Here is a 22,140-nt window from a genome sequence, read left to right as displayed (position 1 = left end):
CTGCCTGTCCTTGGTCCATATCCTTTCATTCTGTGCATATTCATGTGTTTATTGTAAAAGTCTCTTGAACGATCTCTTGTATCTGCCTCCACCACCATCTCTGGCAGCATGTTTCATACTCCTATCACTCTGTGTTTAAAAAAAACTTGCCCCTCATATCTCCTTTGAACTTTCTCCCTCTCACCTTAAATGCATTTCACCTAGTTTTTGACATTTTAACTCTTGGGGGAAAAAGATTCTGACAGTCACCCCAACATGTGCATCTCATAATTTTTATAGACTTTTATCATGTCTTCTCTCAGCCTTTGCCGCTTCAGAGAAAACAACCTGAGTTTTTCTCGCTTATCCTTATAATTCATACCCTCTAATCCAGGCAGCATCCTGGTAAGCCTTTTCTGCACCCTCTCCAAAGCCTCTTCCTGTAATGTGGCAACCAGAATTGAACGCAGTACTGCAAGTGTGGCCTAACCAAAGTCTTATAAAGCTGCAACATGACATCTTGATTGTTGCACTCAATTCCTTTACCAATAAAGGCAAGGATGCCATATGCCTACTTCACCACCCCATCTACTTGCATGGCCACTTCTAGGGAGCTATGGACTTGAACTCCAAGATCCCTCTGTACATCAGTACTGTGCAGTGTCCTGTCATAACTCTATACTTTTCCTTAACATTTGATTTCCCAAAGTGCAGCACCTCACACTTACACAGATTAAACTCCATCTGCTATGTCTTTGCTGATATATGCAACTGATCTATATCGTGCTGTACCCTTTGACAACCTTCTATATGGATAGTGTATTTCCTCTCTTTAATAACAACATTAGCTACTTGCCAGTTCTCTGGGATCTCTCCAAAGGCTAATGAGGATACAAAGATCTTGATAAGGGCCCCAGTAATCTCTTACCTCTTTCAATAACCTGGGGTAGATACCATCGAGTCCTGGGGACTTATCCACCTTAATGCCCTTCTAGAGACCATTCTATTCTTGATCTCAAAATCGGTCATTCTTATTTACACTGGTCTCAATATGACTCCAGACCAATAGCAATGCGGTTGAACCTGAAGTGGCATGTGAAATGGCAAATGACTGAGCAAGTGTTCCAGTTTATAGGCCAATTAGGAACAAGAAATGCATTCTGGCCGAAGCAATGACCCCGCATCCTATAAAATGAATTAAAAGAAGAACTTCTCTATCCTTTCAGGAAAGCCTGAAGGCAGTAATATGAAAATAAGTTACAGTCTGGCACTTGACAGAAGGAAACAAAGTAGGAAACTGATTTCATGATCTGAAGTTGAACTTAATGCTGAGTCCAGAAAGCTTTGAAGTATCAGAAAGCTGATGAGATGCTGTTCATCAAGCTATTATTAGGCTTCTGTGGAAAACTGTAGTATGCTTAGGAAAGAAGTGTGATGGTGTACTAAAACAGCAAATGACTGAAGTCCAGTATCATGCTTGAAACTGAACGGAGGTGTATTACAAAATATTCTGCATTTAGTGTTGAAGTGTACAGCAGACAGCTCTGTGAGCAATGAATACACAATACAAAACTAAAAAAGTACAAGCAAAGCACTGCTTCACCTGGAAGGAGTGTCTGGCTCCTTGGACAATGAGGAAAGAGGAGATGTTATTCCTCCTGTGATTCTATGGGAGAAGGAGCTAGTAAGTCAGGTGATCAAAGGCTTTGTCAAAAAGACAGATTTTAAAGGGGTAAGAGTAACAAAAATTAGGAAGGGAGTTTCAGAAGTTAGAGTCTAACCAGCTTGTGTTTGACCATCTATGATGGGGTGAGAGGAATTGAGTATTATGCCAGCACTTATTCCTCACCTAACAATACTAAAATAGATTATTTGCCAATTGTCTTGTTCATTTGACTGGCTGTAACATGTTTTAGAGACATACTTTTTTTGAAAAAAAAATCCTATCCCAAGAGACCATAGATTCAAAGTAAATTTTGGGTATTGAAGAATGAGATAGATGCTTCAGATATTAAGGGGTATGGAGTAGAGCAATGGGTTTAAAATCAAAAATACAGAAATCGCCATGGACAAAAAAATTGGAGTGTACTCAATGGGTCAATCCCATTTCTGAGATTTTGTGAAATAAAGTAACACAAAATTAAACTTTGTTGGTTAGTATTAGCTTTATAATTGAAAACAAAAACAATAGCGAGCAATGGAGTAATATTTGACCATTAAGGGAAGGTGATGGTCTAGTGGTATTATTGTCAGACTATTAATTCAGAGAGCTAGGTAATATTCTGGGGACTCGGGTTCAAATCCCACCATTGCAAATTTTAAAAATCTGGAATTAAGAATCTACTAATGACCATGAAACCACTGTCAATTATTGGAAAAATCAATTAATTTGAAAGAAATCTGTCGTCCTCGCCTGGTCTGTCCTAAATGTGAGGAGAAAGTGAGGACTGCAAATGCTAGAGATCAAAGTCAAGAGTGTGTTGCTAGAAAAGCACAGCAGGTCAGGCAGCATCCGAGGAGCAGGAGAATGGATGTTTCGGGCATAAGCCCTTCAGGTATCAAGCTTATGCCGGAAGCGTCGATTTTCCTGCTCCTCGGAAGCTGCCTGACCTGCTGTGCTTTTCCAGTAACACACCCTCGACTCTGTCCTGCATGTGACTGTAGCCCCAAAGCAATGTGGTTTACAGTCATGTGCCCTCTTAAGTGGCCTTGCAAGCCATTCAGTTATAACAATCTCTACAAAGTGTATTAGGAATGAAACTAGACGGATCACCTGACAACAACCTGAAAAGGCTATGGCAGATATACCCCTGTCAACCCTGCAAACTTCTCTTTACTAACGTCTGGGGCTAGTGCCAAAATTGGGAGAGCTGTCTCACAGACTAGTCAAGCAACAGTCTGACATGGGTTATACTCATGGAATCATACCTTACAGACAATGTCCCAGACAGCACCATCACTATTCCTGGATATGTCTTATCCAACTGGCAGGACAGCCCCAGCAGAGTTGATGGCACAGTGGTATACAGTTGGGAGGAAGTTGCCCTAGGAGTCCTCAACATTGACTCTGGACCCAGTGAAGTCTCATAGCTTCAGGTTAAACGTGGACAAGGAATCTCCTGCTGATTACCACATACTGTCCTCCCTTGGCTGATGAATTAGTACTCCTCCATGTTGAACAATACTTGGAGGAATCACTGAGGATGGCAAGGATGCAAAATGTACTCTGGGTGGGGATTTCAGTGTCCACTGCCAAGAGTGGCTTGGCAGCAGTATTACTGATCGAGCTGATCGTTCCCTAAAAGACATAGTTGCTAGACTAGGCCTGTGGCAGGTAATGAGGGAACCAGCAAGAGGGTGAAACATACTTGACCTCATCTTTACCAATCTCCCAGCTGTAGATGCATCTGTCCATGACAGGATCAGGAAGAGCGACCACTGCACAATCCTTGTGGAGATGAAGTCCTGCCTTCACATTGAGAATAACCTCCATAGTGTTGTGGGGCACTCTCATTATTTCAAATGGGACAGACATTACACAGATCTAGCAACTTAAGACTGGGCATTCATGAGGCATTGTGGAGCATCAACAGCAGCAGAATTGTACTCCGCACAATCTATAACCTCACAGCCTGACATATCCCTCAATCAACTATAACCATTAGGCCAGGGGATCACCTCTGGTTCAATGGAGAGTGCCAGGAACAGCACCAGGCACACCTGAAGATGAGGTGTTAACCTAGTGAAGGCACCAAACAGGACTTCTCGGATATCAAACAGCAATAAGCAGCAAGCAACAGATCAGATCTAAGTTCTGCAGTCCTGTCACATCCAGTCGTGAATGGTAGTGAATGATTAAACTGGAGGAGGAGGTAGCACCACAAATATCCCCATCCTTGATGATGAAAGAGCCCAGCACATCAGTGCTCAGGATGGGGCTGAAGCTTCTGCAACAATCTTCAGCCAGAAGCGCTGAGTGGATGATCCATCTTGACCTCCTCCAGTGGTCCAGAGCATTACAGATGCCAGTCTTCAGTTAATTTGATTCACTGCACATGATATCAAGAAACATTTGGAGACACTGGATACTGCAAAGACTTTTGGCCCAAACAACATTCTGGCAATACCATTGAAGACTTGAGGTCCAAAACTTGCTGCTCCCCCAGTACAGTTACAGCACTGGTGTCTCCCCGGCAATGTGGAAAATTGCCCAAGTATGTCCTCTACGTAAAAAGCAGGACAAATCCAACTTGGCCAATTAACATTCTGTCAATTTGCTCTCGACCATCAGTAAAGTAATATCAAGCAGCACCTACTGAGCAATAATCTGCTCAGTGAAACCAAGTTTGGGTACCACCAGGGCCATTCTGTTCTGACCTCAAACAGGACAAGAGAGTTGAATTCCAGAGGTGAGGTCAGAGTGACTCCTCTTGTCATCAAGGTTGCATTTGACTAAGTGTGGCATCATGGAGCATTAGTAAAACTGGAATCAGTTCATTTCAGGGGGAAATCTGTGCTGGCAGGAGTCATAGCTGACACATAGGAATGGGGTCGTGGTTGTTGGAGGTCAGTCATCTCAGCTCCAGGAAATTTTTGCAGGAGTTCAATAGGGTAATGTCCTAGGCCCAACCATCATCAGCTGCTTCATCAATGACCATCCCTCATAAGGTCAGAAGTGGGAATGTAGCCAATGATTGCACTATGTTCAGTACCATTCATGACTCCTTAGATACTGAAGCAGTCCATGTCCAAATACCACAATATCCAGACTTGGGCTGATAAGTAGCAAGTAACATTCGTGCCACACAAATGCCAGGCTATGAACATCATCAATAAGAGACAATCTAACCAGCACTCCTTGACATTCAATGGTGTTACTATCACTGAATCCCCCACTATCAACATCCTGGGGTTATCATGGACCAGAAACTCAAGTGGACTCACATCATAAACATAATGGCTACAAAAGCAGGCCAGACTCTAGAAGTACTGTGGCGAGTAACACACACCTCCTGACTCCCCAAAGCCATTCCACCATCTACAAGGCACAAGTCAGGAGTGTGATGGAATACTCTTGCCTGGATGGGTGTACCTCCAACAACACTCAAGAAGCTTGACTCCTTCCAGGACAAAGTAGCCCATTTGATTGGGACTACATCTACAGGCATCCACTCCCTCTACCGCCAACACTCAGTAGCAGCAGTGTGTACTACTATAAGATGTACTGCAGAAATTCACCAAAGATCCTTCGACAGCACCTTCCAAACCCATGACTACTTCCATTTGGAAGGTCAAGGGCAGCAGATATACTGGATCACTACCACATTCAAGTTCCCTTCCAAGCCACTCACCATCCTGGCTTGGAAATATATTGCTATTCCTTCACTGTTGCTAAGTCACAATCCTGGAATTCCCTCCCTAATGGCATGATGGGGTCACCGCACAGGAGATGGATCACAGCAGTTAAAGAAGGCAGCACACCACCTCTTTCTCAAGGGCAACTAGGGACTGGGAATAAATGCTGGTCTAGCCAGCGATGCCCACATCCTACAAATGTATATTTAAAAAATTGCTGCCACCATGAGAAGAACCCTTTTTACCCCGCTCTCTGTTTTCAGCCAGACAGCCAAAAAGTGTCTTAACTATTAATTCAATTGCTCTGTCATTTTAATCTTTGAGAATGTAGAAAGATATAACTGGTGCTTAAAGATTAAAATTGTGCTTGCTGTTTAAATTATTTAAAAAATCAAACTGTTCAAAGATAAGACCATACGACATAGGAGCAGAAATTAGACCATTCAGGACGGATGCATGGCAGATGCAGTTTAATGTGGAAAAATGTGTGGTTATCCACTTTGGTGGCATGAACAGGAAGGCAGATTACTACCTAAATGGAGTCAAGTTAGGTAAAGGTGCAGTACAGAGAGATCCTGGGGTGTTTTTGCACATCAGTCAATGAAAGCAAGCATGCAGGTACAGCAGGCAGTGAAGAAAGCTAATAGCATGCTGGCCTTCATAACAAGAGGAATTGAGTATAGAAACAAAGAGTTCCTTCTGCAGGTGTACAGGGCCCTAGTGAGACTGCACCTAGAGTATTGTGCGCAGTTTTGGTCTCCAAATTTGAGGAAAGACATTCTGGCTATTGAGGGAGTGCAGCGTAGGTTCACGAGGTCAGTTCCCGGAAAGGCGGGATTATCTTATGCTGAAAGGTTGGAACGACTGGGCTGTATATACTTGAGCTTAGAAGGCTGACAGGGGATCTGATTGAGACATATAAGATTATTAAAGGATTGGACACTCTGAAGACAGGAAAACAGAGTTGAGGAGAAACTTCTTCACCCAGAGAGCAGTGGGTGTATGGAATGCTCTGTCCCAGAAGGCTGTGGAGGCCAAGTCTCTGAATACTTTCAAGAAAGAGTTGGATAGAGCTCTTAAGGATAGTGGAATCAAGGGTTATGTGGATAAGGCAGGAACAGGATACTGATTGAGTATGATCAGCCATGATCATAAGAATGGTGGTGCTGGCTCGAAGGGCAGAATGGCCTATTCCTGCATCTATTGTCTATTATCAAGTCTGCTAAGCCATTCAATCATGGCTGATAAATTTCTCAATTCCATTCTCTCACTTTCTACCTGTAATCCTTGATACTCAGGAACTTATCTATCTCAGTCTTAATATACTCAATGACTTGTCCTCCACAGCCTCTCTGTCTGAAGATGTTTTTCCTTGTCTCCATTCTATAAAGTCTTCCTTTTGTTCTAAGGCCATGCCCTCGGGTCCTAGTCTCTTCTGCCAATGGAGACATCTTCCCAACATTCACATTGTCCAGCAATTCATTATTCTGTATGCTTCAATTAGATCCCCCCACATCCTTCTAAACTCCAATAAGTATACGAAACCAGACTCCTTTAAATGTTCCTCATATGTTAAGCTTTTCATTCGTAGGACCATTCTTGTGAACCTCCTTTGAACATGTTACAGGGCCAGTACATCCTTCCTGAGATATGGGGCCCAAAACCGCGCACAATACTCCAAATGTGGTCTGGCCAAAGCCTTATAGAGCCTCAGAAGTACATGCTTGCTTTTACTTTCAAGTCCTCTGAAAATAAATGCCATTGTTGCATTTGCCTTCCTAATTACTCAATGTGCAAGTTTACCTTGACAGAATCCTGGACTAGAACTCCCCGAGTCAATTTGCACTTCAGACTTCTGAATTTTCTCCCCATTTAGAAAATAGTCCATGTCTCTAGTCTTCCTACCAAGGTGCATGACCTCACACCTTCCCACATTGAACTCCATCTGTCATTTCTTTGCCCACTCTCCTAACCTGTCTAAATCCTTCTGCAGCCTCTCCACATCTTCAGTGCTACCAGTCCCTCTACCTATTTTTGTACCATTTGCACATTTAGCCCCAAGATACATCACAAATGTATAAAGTGTAAAGTTGTGGTCCCAACAATGAGCATTACAGAACACCACTTGTCATCGGCTGCCATTCTGAGAAGGACCCTTTTATCCCCACTCTCTGCTTTCTGCCAAACAGCCAAGCTTCTATCATTGCTCGCACCTTTGCCTCTGACACCATGGGATTTTGTCTTACTCAGTAGCCTCCTGTGTGGCACCTTGTCAAAGGCCTTCTTGAAGTCCAGATTGATAACATCCATTGGATCTCCTTAGTCTAATCTGGCCATTACTTCCTCAAAGAATTCTAGCAGATTTGTCAGGCATAACCTACCCTTGATTAAACCATGCTGACTTTGTGCCCTATTTTACCATACACTTCCAAGTATTCAGGAATCTTTTCCTTCACAATGGATTCCAGGATCTTACCCATGATGGAGGTTAGCCTAATTGGTCTGTAATTTTCTGTCTTTTGCCTTACTCCCTTTTGAAATGGGGGTGTCATGTTAGCCATTTTCCAGTCTTCTGGGACCCTCTCTGATTCTAGCGATTCCTGAAAGATTACCACTAATGCCTCCACTATCGCTTCAGCTATCTCTCTTAGATCTCTGGGGTGTCGTCCATCTGGTCCAGGTGATTTATCCAGCTTCAGAGAATTTAATTTTTGTAGCACTTTCTCCTTGCTGATGACTACCAAATCAGCTCTGTCCCCTCACTCTCTTGAACGTTTGGGATATTCGTGTCTTCCACTGTGAAGACTGACGTGAAGTAATTATTCAGTTCTTCAGCCATTTCCTTGTTCCCACTATCATCTCTCCAGTATCATTTTCGAGCAGCACAATGTCTTTTGCCTCTCATTTGCCTTTTATATATCTAAAGAAACTCTTACAGTCTTCCTTTATATCAATCTCATATTTAATCTTTTCCCCTCTAATTTATTTTTTTAACCCATCTGTTGGCCTTTGTAAGCTTCCCAATCCTCTGGTTTCCCTCTGCCCTTAGCCACATTATATACTTTCTCTATTACACACCTCTGGAGCAGATGAGACTTGAACTGGGCCACTTGGTCCAGAGATAGGGACTCTGTGCTGCAAAGACCCCAATGTTTTATTGGATATTATTAATGGACTTGTCCAGAGATGCTGTTACACATCTCTGGAACACATGGGAATTGAACTCAGGCCTTTAGGCTCAGAGGTATAGACATATCACCATACCACAAGATCTCCTACCTTTTTAATAATTTTTTTATATTATATTTTTGAATCAACCTATTTGTAGCAGGTGGGCCTTGAACCCAAGTTCATGGCTCAGAAATAGGGAATCTACCATTTGCCACCATCTCCCCTTAAAATAATGAAGGAAGAGGGTAGTTTTATGAAACAACCTGTTATGATGCATCTCTGCAGCAAATTGGACTTGAACCCAAACCTTCTGGCTCAGATGCAGGAACACTACCACTGTGTTATTAGGAGCCTTACATTTTTTAATTTAGGCCAGAATCATTTTCCGCAGTTTCAGTTACCCGTGGTTTACTGCGGCCGGAACATATTATAGGGAACCTTCCAGAACCAGGAACCAGGGGGCTGGTATATTTCCCATTGAAATGAATGGGTTCGCTCCTATCCATGGTTTCGGGCTTCCGCAGTAGGTCCTGAAACGTATCCCCCACGGGTACTGGGGGACTGCTGTACTGCTAACTCTTCACACCTGCTGGTGCTTAATTTTTCTTACTGCTGCTGCATCACTAACTGCCTGCTTTCAGATCACTTTCAGTCTATCCAGTACTGCAGTTTGCTAAGTTATTACATTAATTGCTAAGCTTTTGTTCTCTTTGCTATCTCATAAATATTTTTGCATCAACTTATTCAGAGTTTCGGGATCAGGTGGGACTTAAACCCTAATGGTATGGTGATACTGTCCTTTCCTCTAAGCCAGAAGACCTGGGTTCAAATTCCATCTGCTCCAGAGGTATGCAATAACATCTTTGAACAGGTTGATTAGAAAATATCTGCTCTTTATTAATAAGGGATCTTCTGGTGCAATAGTACCATCTCTAGAAGGCTGGGCTCAAATCCGACCTACTCCAGAGGTGCATCATACATCTTTTCTGAACAGGCTGGTTAGAAAATATCTAAAGGCAGAAAGTGTAAGTGAAACGCAGCCGGCTTGGCATCATCAATATGAAGACACTTAACATTTTGAGTCCAGTTTGACTCTTGTTTTGAACACAGATTAATTTATGTAGACTGATAATGGCATTTTAGCTACCATGAATTGGTAATAATTGTTTTTATAAATTACCTTTTCTACGCAGGGTTGGAGGATACATTCAAGTGATGCATATGGCCCTCGTCCTGATGAGTAAGTATTCATTCTCCAATTTACTTTATATTATGTTTATAGCTGGATCATAAGTTATAATAAAAGTTGATTTTTAACTTTTGCAGATAAGGCTTTTCATCTTCATTTCCCTTTTAGGTGAGATGTTAAAACTGTTACATGTTGTTTTCCTTGCTTTCCTCTTAACAGTTGATAAGAAGTGAAGGTTGGGGGTTCCAACACTAGAAGGCGGCACGGTGGCACAGTGGTTAGCACTGCTGCCTCACAGCGCCAGGGACCTGGGTTCAATTCCCGCCTCAGGCGGCTGACTGTGTGGAGTTTGCACGTTCTCCCCGTGTCTGCGTGGGTTTCCTCCGGGTGCTCCGGTTTCCTCCCACAGTCCAAAGATGTGCGGGTTAGGTGAATTGGCCATGCTAAATTGCCCGTAGTGTTAGGTAAGGGGTATATGTATGGGTGGGTTGCGCTTCGGCGGGTCGGTGTGGACTTGTTGGGCCGAAGGGCCTGTTTCCACACTGTAAGTAATCTAATCTAAAAAAAAAGGCATAGTTTTAAGGTGACAGGGGAAAGATTTAAGAAATACCTGAGGAGTAACTTTTTAATGTAGATGATGATACATGTACGGAATGAGCTGCCAGGAGATGTGATGGAGGCTGGTACAATTACAACATTTAAAATGCAGCTGGATGGGTCCATGACTAGCAAGGGTTTAGAGGGAAATGGGCCAAATGCTGGCAAAATGGGACTCGGCGAGATTGGGATGTCTGTCTGTTTGGCGTGGACAAGTTGAACTGGTGGTCTGTTTTTGTGCTGTATGGCTTTGTGATGCTTTGGTACATACAAAAAGGACAGTTTTATCTGCTCATTAAAGGCAGTTGTTGGTGTCACACTCTCATTGAGTCATTCAGTCTTTTGAGACTGACTGGTTGTTCTGTCTGAATTATTTCTGAGTTTCGTCATATCTTTTGATACTCGGGATATCTGCTTTGAATTTTTTAGGCATATTAAGCATTAATCTCTTGGACTCTCGTGTACTCTCGCTTTCTTCAGCCATCTCTTTTCTTTCATCCTTTCCCTGAAAATGCTATGCCAAAGGGGTAAGCTTTAAAGTAAATAGGCTGAAACATATGCATTAATTTTTTTTTATTTCTGCAGCCCCTATGAGGTTTATGCCACTGCACTACAATGTTTATGATCTACAATAAGCCATCAATGTCACACATGGGGAATTTATGTGTGTATTTTATATTAACTCTAGTGTCATTGGCAAATCTAACATTTATTGGCCATAACTGCCTGACCCTTGGCATTCTTCACATGGATTCGCTACAGTCTGTGTGGCAAAGCTGCTCACACAATCTTGCAAGGGCAAGGAACATTTACAGAACATAAAACAGCAGTTCTGGGATATTGACCCAGTGATAATTGAGATACTGTACATTCCAAGTTGGAACGCTATGTGACTTGGAAGGGAGCTCGGTGGTGTTTTCATGTTGCCCTTATATTTCAAGGTGGTTGAAGACATTATTAAGAATTGAAAAAGCCATGGCAAATCATGTAGTGCAGCTGATATGTATTGTACATTGCAACCGCATTATGCTTGTGGTAGAGGGAGCAAAGATTTTTACAAGGTGTTGAGATGCCCCCTGATTTGTATGGTAATTCCCCCCATTGAAAATTACAATAAGATTTTCTTCATTTCAGTGTCCCCGCATTAGACTTGAGGAGACTTGGTGATTCAGATGGTGAGGTAAACTCTGACTCATATTCTAAAATTGAATTTTTGAAATGCCATTGTGACTTTGAAACAGATTAAAAGTCTGGAATGAGATTTTGTTCTAAAAATTTGCCCAAATAGGGATTGATTTTTAGAGCTCCAGTTCCAGATTCGAAATTCAGAATTTGCTTGATATTTAAAGAAAGCTGGCTTCTGAACTATATCTTTTCCTGATGTTCTGCAGTGGAGAAGCCCGAACACCATAAAGAAATTGAGAATATATTGCTGCTCTGGAAATTTTGCTAGAATAATCTCCCCTTTTTGCTTTTCTTACATATTTTTGCAACGTTCTGCATTTTTCCTAACCTGAACATCATGATTTGTACAGCTGCTGCATGCTCTTGGGCCTGTTTTCATATTGCAACAGTCTGTGGGTACTGGTGTTTTAATCCATAGGCATCAATGTCCCACTCATGCACTGGAGGCTTTTAATATTCCTGTTTATAAAAAGAAAATAACTAATTTTAATGATGCATCTGAAATCTCCTTCAACAGTGATTTATAGCATAGAATACACATTCTTTGAAAGGATGCTCCTGTGAATTGCCTCAGGGAATGTTCTACTATGTTAAAGATATATTGGAGGGAATTAAAAGGTTTAAATAGAGCTTTATGAGCTATTTGCCATTTAGCCCATATATCCAACAAATTGCATTAGTATAAACTCTGCATGATAATTGCTATTTGACCATGTAAATGCTCAACTTAATTGAGATTGCTGTTGATTCACACCTATACCAATTCTTCCTTGCAGAATGATTTATCTTATACACCTGTGATGAAAGAACATCCTCGCTTAGCGTCTCCGGATTCTACCTCGACAGTTAGCTGGGGTACACCCTTTCCAGCTCTGTTTCCCCATCGCCGCACCTACCGTGAGGTCTGTTTATGATGTGAATGGCTGACTATTGATCAGAGAGTGCACATCCCATGATGGTTTTTATTTTATCACGTACAAGATGTAATAGAATTGTAATAACATGCAGCACTGTTATAATTCCAGCTAATGGTAGTATTATCAAGTCAGATCCCAGAGTGAAACATGGCTCATTTGATAATAAACTTCATTTTTGTAAATTGTTTATTGTATCTGAATGCACGTTATATAAAGAATAAGGTAAATGAGCTTGTGGCACAGATCAAAATTGGCAGGTATGACATGGTGGGCATCACGGAGACATGGCTGGAAGGAGATCAGGATTGGGAGCTGAATATTCAAGGATATACATCCTATCGAAAAGGTAGGCAGGTGGATAGAGGGGTTGCCCTATTAGTAAGAAATGAAATTAAATCAATAGTAAGAAATGAAGTAGGATCAGATAGTGTAGAATCTGTGTGGATAGAATTGACAAACTGTAAAGGTAAAAAGCTTTTGGAGTCACGTAGAGGCCTGTAAACAGTAGTCAGGAGCTGGGGCACGAGATACACCAGGCGATAGAAAACATGTGTAGGAAAGGCAAAGTTACAGTGACCATGGGGAATTTCAATACGCAGGTGGACTGGGAAAATCAGGTTGGTAGTGGTTCACAAGAAAAGGAATTTGTGGGATGAACACAAGATGGCTTTTTGAAGCAGCTTGTGCTGGAGCCCACTGAGGAACAGGCAATTCTGGATTTAGTGTTGTGCAATGAGGCAGACTTAATACGGGACCTTAAAGTCAGGGAACACTTAAGAGGCAGTGATCATAACATGATTGAATTTACTCTGCAATTTGACAGAGAGAAAATTGAATCAAAGGTAATGGTATTTCAGCTGAATAAAGACAAATGCAGAGGCACGAGGGAGGAACTGGGTTGAATTGACTGGGAGACGAGCCTACCAGGAAAGACATTGGAACAACAAAGGCAGGAGGTTCTGCGAGTAATTCAGAAGACACAGCAGAGATTCACCCGAGGAAAAAGAAGCATGGTACAGGGAGAATGAGGTGACCACAGCTGACTAGGGAAGTCAGGGGTAGCACAAAAGCAAGAGAAAGCATACAATGCAGGGAAGAACAGTGGGAAACTGGAGGATTGGGAAGCTTACAAAGAGCAACAGAGGGCAACAAAAAAGAAATAAGGAAGGAGAAGATCAAATATGAGGGTAAGCTAGCCAGTAGTATAAAGGAAGTCTTTGAGGTTCTTTAGAGAAATAATGGGCAGAAGAGTAGCAAAAGAGGATATTGGGCCACTGAAAAATGGCGTAGGAAAGATAGTAGTGGGGAACAAAGAAATGGCTGAGGAACTGAATAATTACTTTGCGTCAGCCTTCACAGCAGAAGACACAAATAATATCCCAAAAATTCAAGAATGTGAGGGGGCAGAGCTGAGTATGGTGACCATAACCAAAGAGAAGATGCTAGAAAAACTGAATAGCCTGAAGGTGGATAAATCATCTGAACTGTGTTGGTTGGCTCTGAACTTCCCTCCAAAATGATCAAGCTACAAACTACTCAATTGCAGCAGAAATTAATATGATGGATTAAGTTGGCAGTTCACCACCATCTTTTCAAGTGTAGTTGGCCTGGGCAATAAATGTTGGACTCTCCAGCAATGCCCACATCCTGAATGAAATTAATAATTAACAAAATAAATCATGTATATTTTCACATTCCCTTCCAAGTGTGGATGTCACAGAAATCAGTATAATTCTATGACCTATATGTTGGTTATATTCTCTTATATTTTTAATTGTAACATGTGACAGACAATTCGCACATAGAAATCTCCTACAAACAGCAATATATTAAAGATAGACAGATAATTCTTCTTCTTAGTGATGTTGATTGAGAGAAAAATATTAGCTAGGAATTGGCGACTACTCCCCTGCCCATGTTCAAAATTATGCCAAGGAATCTTTTGCATACACCTCTGGGGTAGATGGGATTACTGTGTAAAGTCTCATCCTTAACGCAATACTTCAGCTGTCAGTGCAGCAACTGTCACAGCAGCCACAGTGTTTTGCAAAGAATTTATACTACCCTTTGAGCAGAGGGATTAATGATTCCTGATTTTAGTCCTGGTCCTTATTACTTCTGCCTGGATATCTTTCTAAAAAGACTATTTTAACTGATCTGATTGCATTCAGCCATGTCCAGTAGAAGAGATGACCATACCCGAGAACCTGCCTGCACCTTCAGAGAGTTACAAGTTGAAATATCAACAGTACGAGGAGGAAATGAAGATGAATTACAAGGAACACAGCCAACAAAAAATCCAGAGGAGCAAATCAAACTCTTCAGGTCAACAGCCAACACCAGCTATTCTCCAGATGCAGGTACCTTGCAGGAGGGAATGAGGATAGTAGAAAAGCTAATCTTTCATTTGACTTGGCACAAGTTTATTAAACTACATCTTCCTGTGGTGAGGAGCTAGAAACTGTGGCTTATATTCAAGGTTTCATGTGGAGAAATCACCCAGAATCAGTCAGTATGTCAAACGAATACTGGTACATTAACCTTCCTGTCAAGAAAAATGTAGTACAATAAAGTACTTCCATTATGATAATGTAGCTCCTAATGTCTTGATTGCATGTCATGTAGGACCATATTTAGTTCTGGACACTGCAACTCAGGAAGAATACATTGACCTTGGGTGCAGTAACAATTCATCACAATGGCATCGGTCAAAAGTGCTCAATTGTAAACACTGATCATACAGTCTAGGCTTGCATTCCGCCTGGTGATAGAGAATTGATTTGTCATTTGATGGAGGTGATTAAGATGATTAAAGCAGTTGATATTTTTATTGAAAGAAGCTGTTTCCTCAAGTGGGTGAGCGCAACATAATACAGGGAGATAAAGATTTGTACACTTATTATTTTTCATGGTGTCTCACACTTGCACACACACAGCATGGGTGCTGAGAAAAATATAAGCACTACCACAGTTCGGCGGTAGTGTGGGGGTAAAGTAAAAAGAAAACAAAAAAAATGGAAAGAAGAAAGAATAAAAAAAAACAGGGGGGACTAGCCATTTGGACATGGAACTGGCTTGAAGGTAGAAGACAGAGGTTGTTGGTGGAGGTGGAGGGTTATTTTTCAGACTGGAGGCCTGTGACCATTGGAGTGCCACAAAGATCACTACTTTTCGCCATTTATATAAATGATTTGGACATGAACATAGGAGATATAGTTAGTAAGCTTGCAGATGACACAAAAATTGGAGGTGTAGTGGACAGCGAAAAAGGTTACTAAAACGGGATCTTGATCAGATGGGTCAATGGGTTGAGGACTGGCAGATAGAGTTTAATTTAGATAAATGTGAGTTGCTGGCATTTTGGGAAAGCAAATCTTAGCAGGACTTATACACTTAATGGTAAGGTCCTAGGGAGTGTTGCTGAACAAAGAGACCTTGGAGTGCAGGTTCATAGCTGAAAGTAGAGTCGCAGGTAGATAGGATAGTGAAGAAGGTGTTTGGTATGCTTTCCTTTATTGGTCAGAATATTGAGTACAGGAGTCGGGAGGTCATGTTGCGGCTATACAGGACCAATGTCCCTTTTTGGAATATTGCGTGCAATTCTGGTCTCCTTCCTATTGGAAAGAAGTTGTGAAACTTGAAAGAGTTTAGAAAAGATTTACAAGGATGTTGCCAGGGTTGGAGGATTTCAGCAATTGGGGAGGCTGAAAAGGCTAGGGTGGTTTTTCCCTGGAGGTCAGAGGCTGAGGGGTGACCTTATAGAGGTTTATAAAATCATGAGGGGCATGGATAGGTTAAATAGACAAGGTCTTTTCCCGGCATGGAGCAGTCCAGAATTAGAGGGCATAGGTTGAGGGTGAGAGGGGAAAGATATTAAAAAAACCTAATGGGCAACCTTTTCACATGGTGCGTGTATGGAATGAGCTGTCCGAAGAAATGGTGAAGGTTGGTACAATTGCAACATTTAAAAGGCATCTGATGGGTATATGAATAGGAAGGGTTTAGAGGGATATGGGCCAAGTGCTTGCAAATGGATATCTGGTCAGCATGGACAAGTTGGACTGAAGGATCTCTTTCTGTGCTATACATCTCTGACTCTATGACTCTAATACATGGAGACAACCTTAAAATTAGAGTTAAATGCTTGAGGGCTAATGTCAAGGCAGCACTCTTTCACACACAGTATAGTGGAAGTCTGTAAAAAGGTTTTGAGACTGTGGATTCATGGAACATTTCAAAACTGAGGTTGATAACTTTTTTGTTGACTGATTAAAATACTTGGAACCAAGGTGGATAAATGGAGTTGAGATGCAGATCAGCAGTTAACCTGAAAGGATTAAAACAAATTTTCGTATCGTTCCAACGACTGAAATTTTTTACTGTATTTGGCACAGTAGTAGTGTCCCTTCTGGACCAAGAGGCTTAAGTTCAAGTGCCATCTGCTCCAGACGTTTGTCACAATATGCCTGAACAGATCGATTAAAAATATTTATGATGGTCTCTTGTAAGAGCAAATGACTTTTGTGTTGTGAGTCTGTTTGCTTGTCAGTTTCCTTTGGACCATGACTTAGGCTAATCATAGCTTGGATCTCTTCGGGGATATCTATATCTCTTATCAAGAGTAACATAGTTTTTGAGTCTAATGTTGCCAGAACTTGAATCATAGGATGCCATAAATGAATGTTACTCAAGCTTATGCATTTTCTGCCAAAGATGTATTGCTGCTTAGTTCTTTAACAGTCTGTAGGCTAGTATTACAAAAAGGATGTTGGTGGTAGGAAATGTGTCCAAAGTAGATTCCTTGAAAAACCAGGTGCCAGCTGCAGGCATCTCTTTCAACAATGACATTATTGGACTACCAAGAGAGGCTTGATTGGGGCTCAATGCTTCCTCTTGATCTGACGAATTGTTGATACATTTTTTTATTTTTTAAATTTCTGCAATTGTCTAAAGGAATCTCCAGCTGACCATGTGGGTCCCGACAGCCTGACTTCTCTTGATGAGAAAGCAACTCTACAGCAATGTTACACCAGCAAGCCATTCTTCATGGAGCAAAATATGAAGAGGTTGGAAGCAGTGAGTTGATACTATTTTACTTTGTTTCCTAAGAAAAAACAAGAATTTCTTTCTCATTCTTTAGATTCCCATTGCATTTGCCAGTTAGAAGAGCAAATACATTGCCAGTTCTCAGATCTTTGCTTACATAGCTGTAGAAATTTTCTTTATAACTTTTTCAGAAAACATTTATAATCACCTTGCTTTTATTATTGAGACTGAACATATTATTTGTTTCCTCCTTGTCTTGCTATTGTTTAATTAAGTAATAAGGCATTGGCACACAGTGGCACATTTTTCCTTCTCAGGATGTTCAAGCAGATTTTGCAACCAATGAAATACTTCTGCACAGGCACGAGATGTCTCAAACAACATTTGGGTTACTGACCAGTTCATCTGATATGTGGCTTAAGTTGATAGGAACAAATTGATTAGCTTTCTTGCACTTTGGATGGGTTTATGGGATGCTTGCATTCATCCCGATAGGAAGATGGGTTTCATTTAACTGCCTTATCTAGAAAACAGCACCTTCAACAACACATTGGTCAGGTCTCCATTACTATTGCTCTGAAGTGTGTTTTTTTTTAATATACTCCAGCCTCTCGACAGGCCTTGAATGTCTAATCAAGCACCTTCTAAATTAGTAGAGTCATAGAGTCATACAGCATAGACACAGACCCTTCAGCTCACAGATCAATAAACACCAAACTATACTAAATCCCATTTACCTACACTTGGTCCATAGACTACAGTGCCCGGAATTTTACATACTCATCCAGGTGTTGCCTAAATGTTGTGAGAGTACTTGCCTCCACCACCCTCCCAGGCAGCACGTTCCATATATCTAACACACTCTTTGATGAAAATAGTTTTTTCAGATTTCTGCTAAACTATGTGTTTCTCCCTTTAAATTTATATCCTCTGGTCTTAGACACATCTTCCATGGGGAAGAGATTCTCATGGTCTACGACTATGGCTTCTCATAATTTTATATATCTTAATCAGATCTCCTCTGGTTAAGGGAAACAAATCCAGCCCATCTAGTCTCTCCTCATAACCAACACTTTTCATCCCAAGGTAATATTCTGGTGAATCTCCTGTTGCCCTTTCCAGTGCAATCACATTCTTCCGATGGCATGGTGACCAGAATTGCACGGCATTCTATCTGTGGCCTAACCAGGTTTTATAAACAAGGCTTATAATAAAACTTCCTCTCTCCTATATTCTACACCCCATTCATGATGACAAGCATCAGAGATGCCTCCTTCGCCATCCTGTCTACTTGTGCTAACACCTTCAGGGACCTATGGTCTTTACACCAAGGTACCTTTGTTCCTCAGTACTCGAAAGGGACATATCATTCATCCTACATATCCTTCCCTTATTAGACTGACCAAAATGAGATTCAAGATGGCGGCAGTCTGAAACGACTACTGTGTTGGACTCTGTGCCATACCCCAGACAAGGTGGGCTCCTATCCTCCCCATAAGCCAACCCAAGGAAAATCTTTAGTATAAAGCACCTATAACTTAGAATTTGGAAGCTCTTGAGTTGAAATGAAGGCATATAAATGAAAGGGAGTTGGGGAATGCAGCAGGCAGGGCACTCCACAACTGTGTCAGGCATACCCGCAGTCAGTTGACTTCCATGGCGGCGCCTTTAAGTTCGGTGGAGCAGCAGCGTCTATTCACGGAGTTTGCAAAACTGTGAAAAAATTGAAACAATACCGAAACTGATTGCTGCCATACTGACAAAGTATGAGCAGGGGATCCCGGCGTTGGATCGGCGCATGGAAGCAGTATAGCAAAGGACTGCGGCCTTGGAGACTGTGATGGAGAACTCAGAGGGGCAGGTCTGAAATTTGGAAGGCCTGGTTCGGGCCTTGCTGAAACAAATAGATGACCTCGAAAATTGGTCGGAGAAAAAACTTACATGTCATGGGTCTTCCGGAGCATGAGGAGGGCAAGAACCTGGCTGAGTTTCTTGACCGGTGGCTCCCGGATTTTCTGGGGCTGGAGATCGAGTCAGGCCGGGAGAGTTGGAGCGGGCCCACCGGATTGCAAGGCGCAGGTCTGGGTCAGATCAGCACCCCTGCCCAGCCCTAGTGTGGTTCCAGCACTATAAAGAAAAGTAGTTAATAATAGGAATGTCCAGAAGACAGGGAAGATATCCACAGGCTATGGTTTATAAAGGTTCGAGGATAATATTTTTTCAAGACTTTTCTGGGGCCATAATTAAGAAAAGGAAGACTTTTGATGATGGAAGGAAAAAATTAAGAGATTCAAATATTCACTATTCTCTGAGGTACCCAGCAGATTTAATTATGGGGGTGTTTGTCTGCAACTTCGACATGGTGGAAAAAGCAAAAGAATTTTTGAACTGGCTGAAATAATAGGCTTGGATCAAGGGGGAAGAGGAAAAGATGTGTGCAGACAATGGCATAATTTTTTTATCTTCTTTTTTGTTCTTTTCCCTTTTCTGGTTCTAGGCCGTATAGGATTAGTATTGCTTTGGTTTGTTTTACATTATATCCATTTGGTAGTTATCTGTTATTTTACTGTTCTGTTTTTCCGGGTGAGGGATTGAGATGTAGAGGGGAAGGGGAGGGCATCGATTGTTAACTTACAGGACTGTAAATAACATATACTTTATCAAGTGTAAAAACTATTCCCACAAACACTGTTTGAATATGGGGATATCTGGCTTACCTGGGAAGAAAAGTGCTCCCCAGTCCATTGTGTCTATTAGGGAGAGAACTGGCAACATCTCTCGTGAGTTGAAAATGATTAATGTCAGATTTCGAGAATTCTATGCAGAGTTAAACTGGTCGGTGGGCTGTGGGGATGGAGTGGCAAGAATGGAATTCTTTTTTGAAAACCTGGACCTCCCGGTATAAACGCAGAGCAAGTCTCCTTTTTAAATGCACCTCTGACGATACAGGCGGTAAGGCATCTCCAAGGTGGCAAGGCACCCAGTCCAGATGGGTTCCCAAATGAATTTTACAAGGAGTTTATACACGTTAGCTGAACCACGTCTGGAGATGTGGAGTCATTCGTATAGTCAGGACTGCCTTCCTCCCTCTCTTAGGGAGGCCAATATCTCCCTTATTTTAAAGAAAGAGAAAGACGTCGAGGATTGTGCGTCGTACAGACCCATCTCGTTGTTAAATGTGGATTTCAAAATTTTATCAAAGGTGCTGGCTCTGACGTTGGAAAAGGTATTGCCTGTTATTACAAAAGCGGACCAGATGGGTTTTATCAAGGGCTGCAGCTCTTCTGACAATATCAGGAGGGTACTGAACATAGTGCAAATATGTCAGCAGGTAGACTCCCTGGATGCAGAAAAGCCTTTTGATCGAGTGTAATGGTCGTATCTCTTTGCTGTTCTAGATTGCTTTGGTCTAGAGGGGCCTTTGTAAGGTGAGTGGCAACGTTTTATAGAGACCCCAAGACAGCGGTTATCATGAATGGTGTCAAATCAAGCAATGTTAATGTGGGGAGATACAGCCGACAGGGATGTCCTCTTTGCCACTGCTATTTACCTTGGTAATTGAGCTGTTGGCAGAGACCATCCGAAAGGAACCTGAAATAGTGGCACCAAAGGTGGGAATTGGGGAATATAAAATGACTCTTTATGTGGATGATATCCATCTGTTTTTGGCTAACCCGGAAAAGTCTGTACCCCGGCTAGTACAAAAAATTAAAGTATTCGGCAGTTTTTCGGTATTCCGACTTTGCAAAATTAATCCTGTATCCCATGGGGGGATTGGTGGAAGTACCGAAGCTGGAGGATGGACTGGAGTTTCTTTTAGGTGGTCACAAAGGTTTTCTCTATCTGGGAATTTTTATTACTCCTACCTTCCGTCAGCTGTATAGAGCTAACTTTGTACAGTTGCTTGAGAGAATGAAGCAGGACTTGCAGCGGTGGGAGAGACTACCCATATCATGGTTAGGCCGTATAGCCTTGATTAAAATGAATGTCTTCCTTGGTAATTTTTTCCGATCAGGTTGCTCCTGTTATTATTACACAGACAGGTGCTGTGGAGGTTTGCTGATTGGCTTGGATCATTTATTTGGTCCTGTAGGCGGCGCTTAATTAAATTTACCAAGCTGCAATTTCTGCAGGATATGGGGTGGGGTGGGGTGGGGTGGGGGTGGACCTCCCAAATCTGAAGCAATAACAAATAGGCACTCTGCTGCCATTTGTGGATGAGTGGGTGTGTAAGGACTCAAGGTCGATAAGGTTTGATGTTGAGGCCTCGCAGGTGAGATGTCCCCTCATCAACTTACCGATTATGGATAAGATGAGATCTTTGGCAGAGCACTGAGAGAACCCGATTATCATAAATACGGTGAAAGCATGGGGGATAACGCAGCAGGGTGAGGGCAACTTGCTCAAATTCACCCCATTAGTGGGAGCACCAGAATTTAGACTGGGGTCAATGGACTCTGGCTTTAGAGCATGGGAGGGAAAGGGAATATCCTGTTCAGGAGATTTATTCGAGGGAGAGGTCTTGATATCTTTCAAACAATTAAGTCAGAAATATGGGATTCCTAATAGGGACCTTTTCCGATACTTCCAGGTTAGAGGTTATACACAGAAGAAGACCATGCTCTTGGCTCAGTCCTACAAGTCAGATATAGAAAGAAGAGTGCTCCGATATGGGGGCAGTCTCTCGGTTAGTATATATAT

General features: G+C 41.9%; 1 protein-coding gene across 6 annotated transcripts in view; it reads left to right on the top strand.

Moving 5' to 3' along the window:
• caps2 (calcyphosine 2) overlaps positions 1–22,140 on the top strand; it is a 47,401-nt gene that overhangs the window by 1,451 nt on the left and 23,810 nt on the right. For 2 of the 6 annotated variants that reach the window (XM_060839690.1, XM_060839689.1), the window contains exons 3-7: positions 9,699–9,745; positions 11,426–11,471; positions 12,253–12,378; positions 14,565–14,753; positions 17,347–17,469. In XM_060839690.1, the coding sequence (XP_060695673.1) occupies positions 9,699–9,745; positions 11,426–11,471; positions 12,253–12,378; positions 14,565–14,753; positions 17,347–17,469 (531 nt within the window). Of the gene's footprint in view, positions 1–9,698; positions 9,746–11,425; positions 11,472–12,252; positions 12,379–14,564; positions 14,754–17,346; positions 17,470–22,140 lie in introns of those variants that run through there. The other 4 variants (XM_060839691.1, XM_060839692.1, XM_060839693.1 and 1 more) reach the window with 4 other exon arrangements.

The sequence above is a fragment of the Hemiscyllium ocellatum genome, chromosome 19, assembly GCF_020745735.1.
Source record: "Hemiscyllium ocellatum isolate sHemOce1 chromosome 19, sHemOce1.pat.X.cur, whole genome shotgun sequence".
Classification (NCBI taxonomy): Eukaryota; Metazoa; Chordata; class Chondrichthyes; order Orectolobiformes; family Hemiscylliidae; genus Hemiscyllium; species Hemiscyllium ocellatum.
Note: the sequence above shows the minus strand (reverse complement) of the source record. Positions and strands in the feature narration are given on the sequence as shown.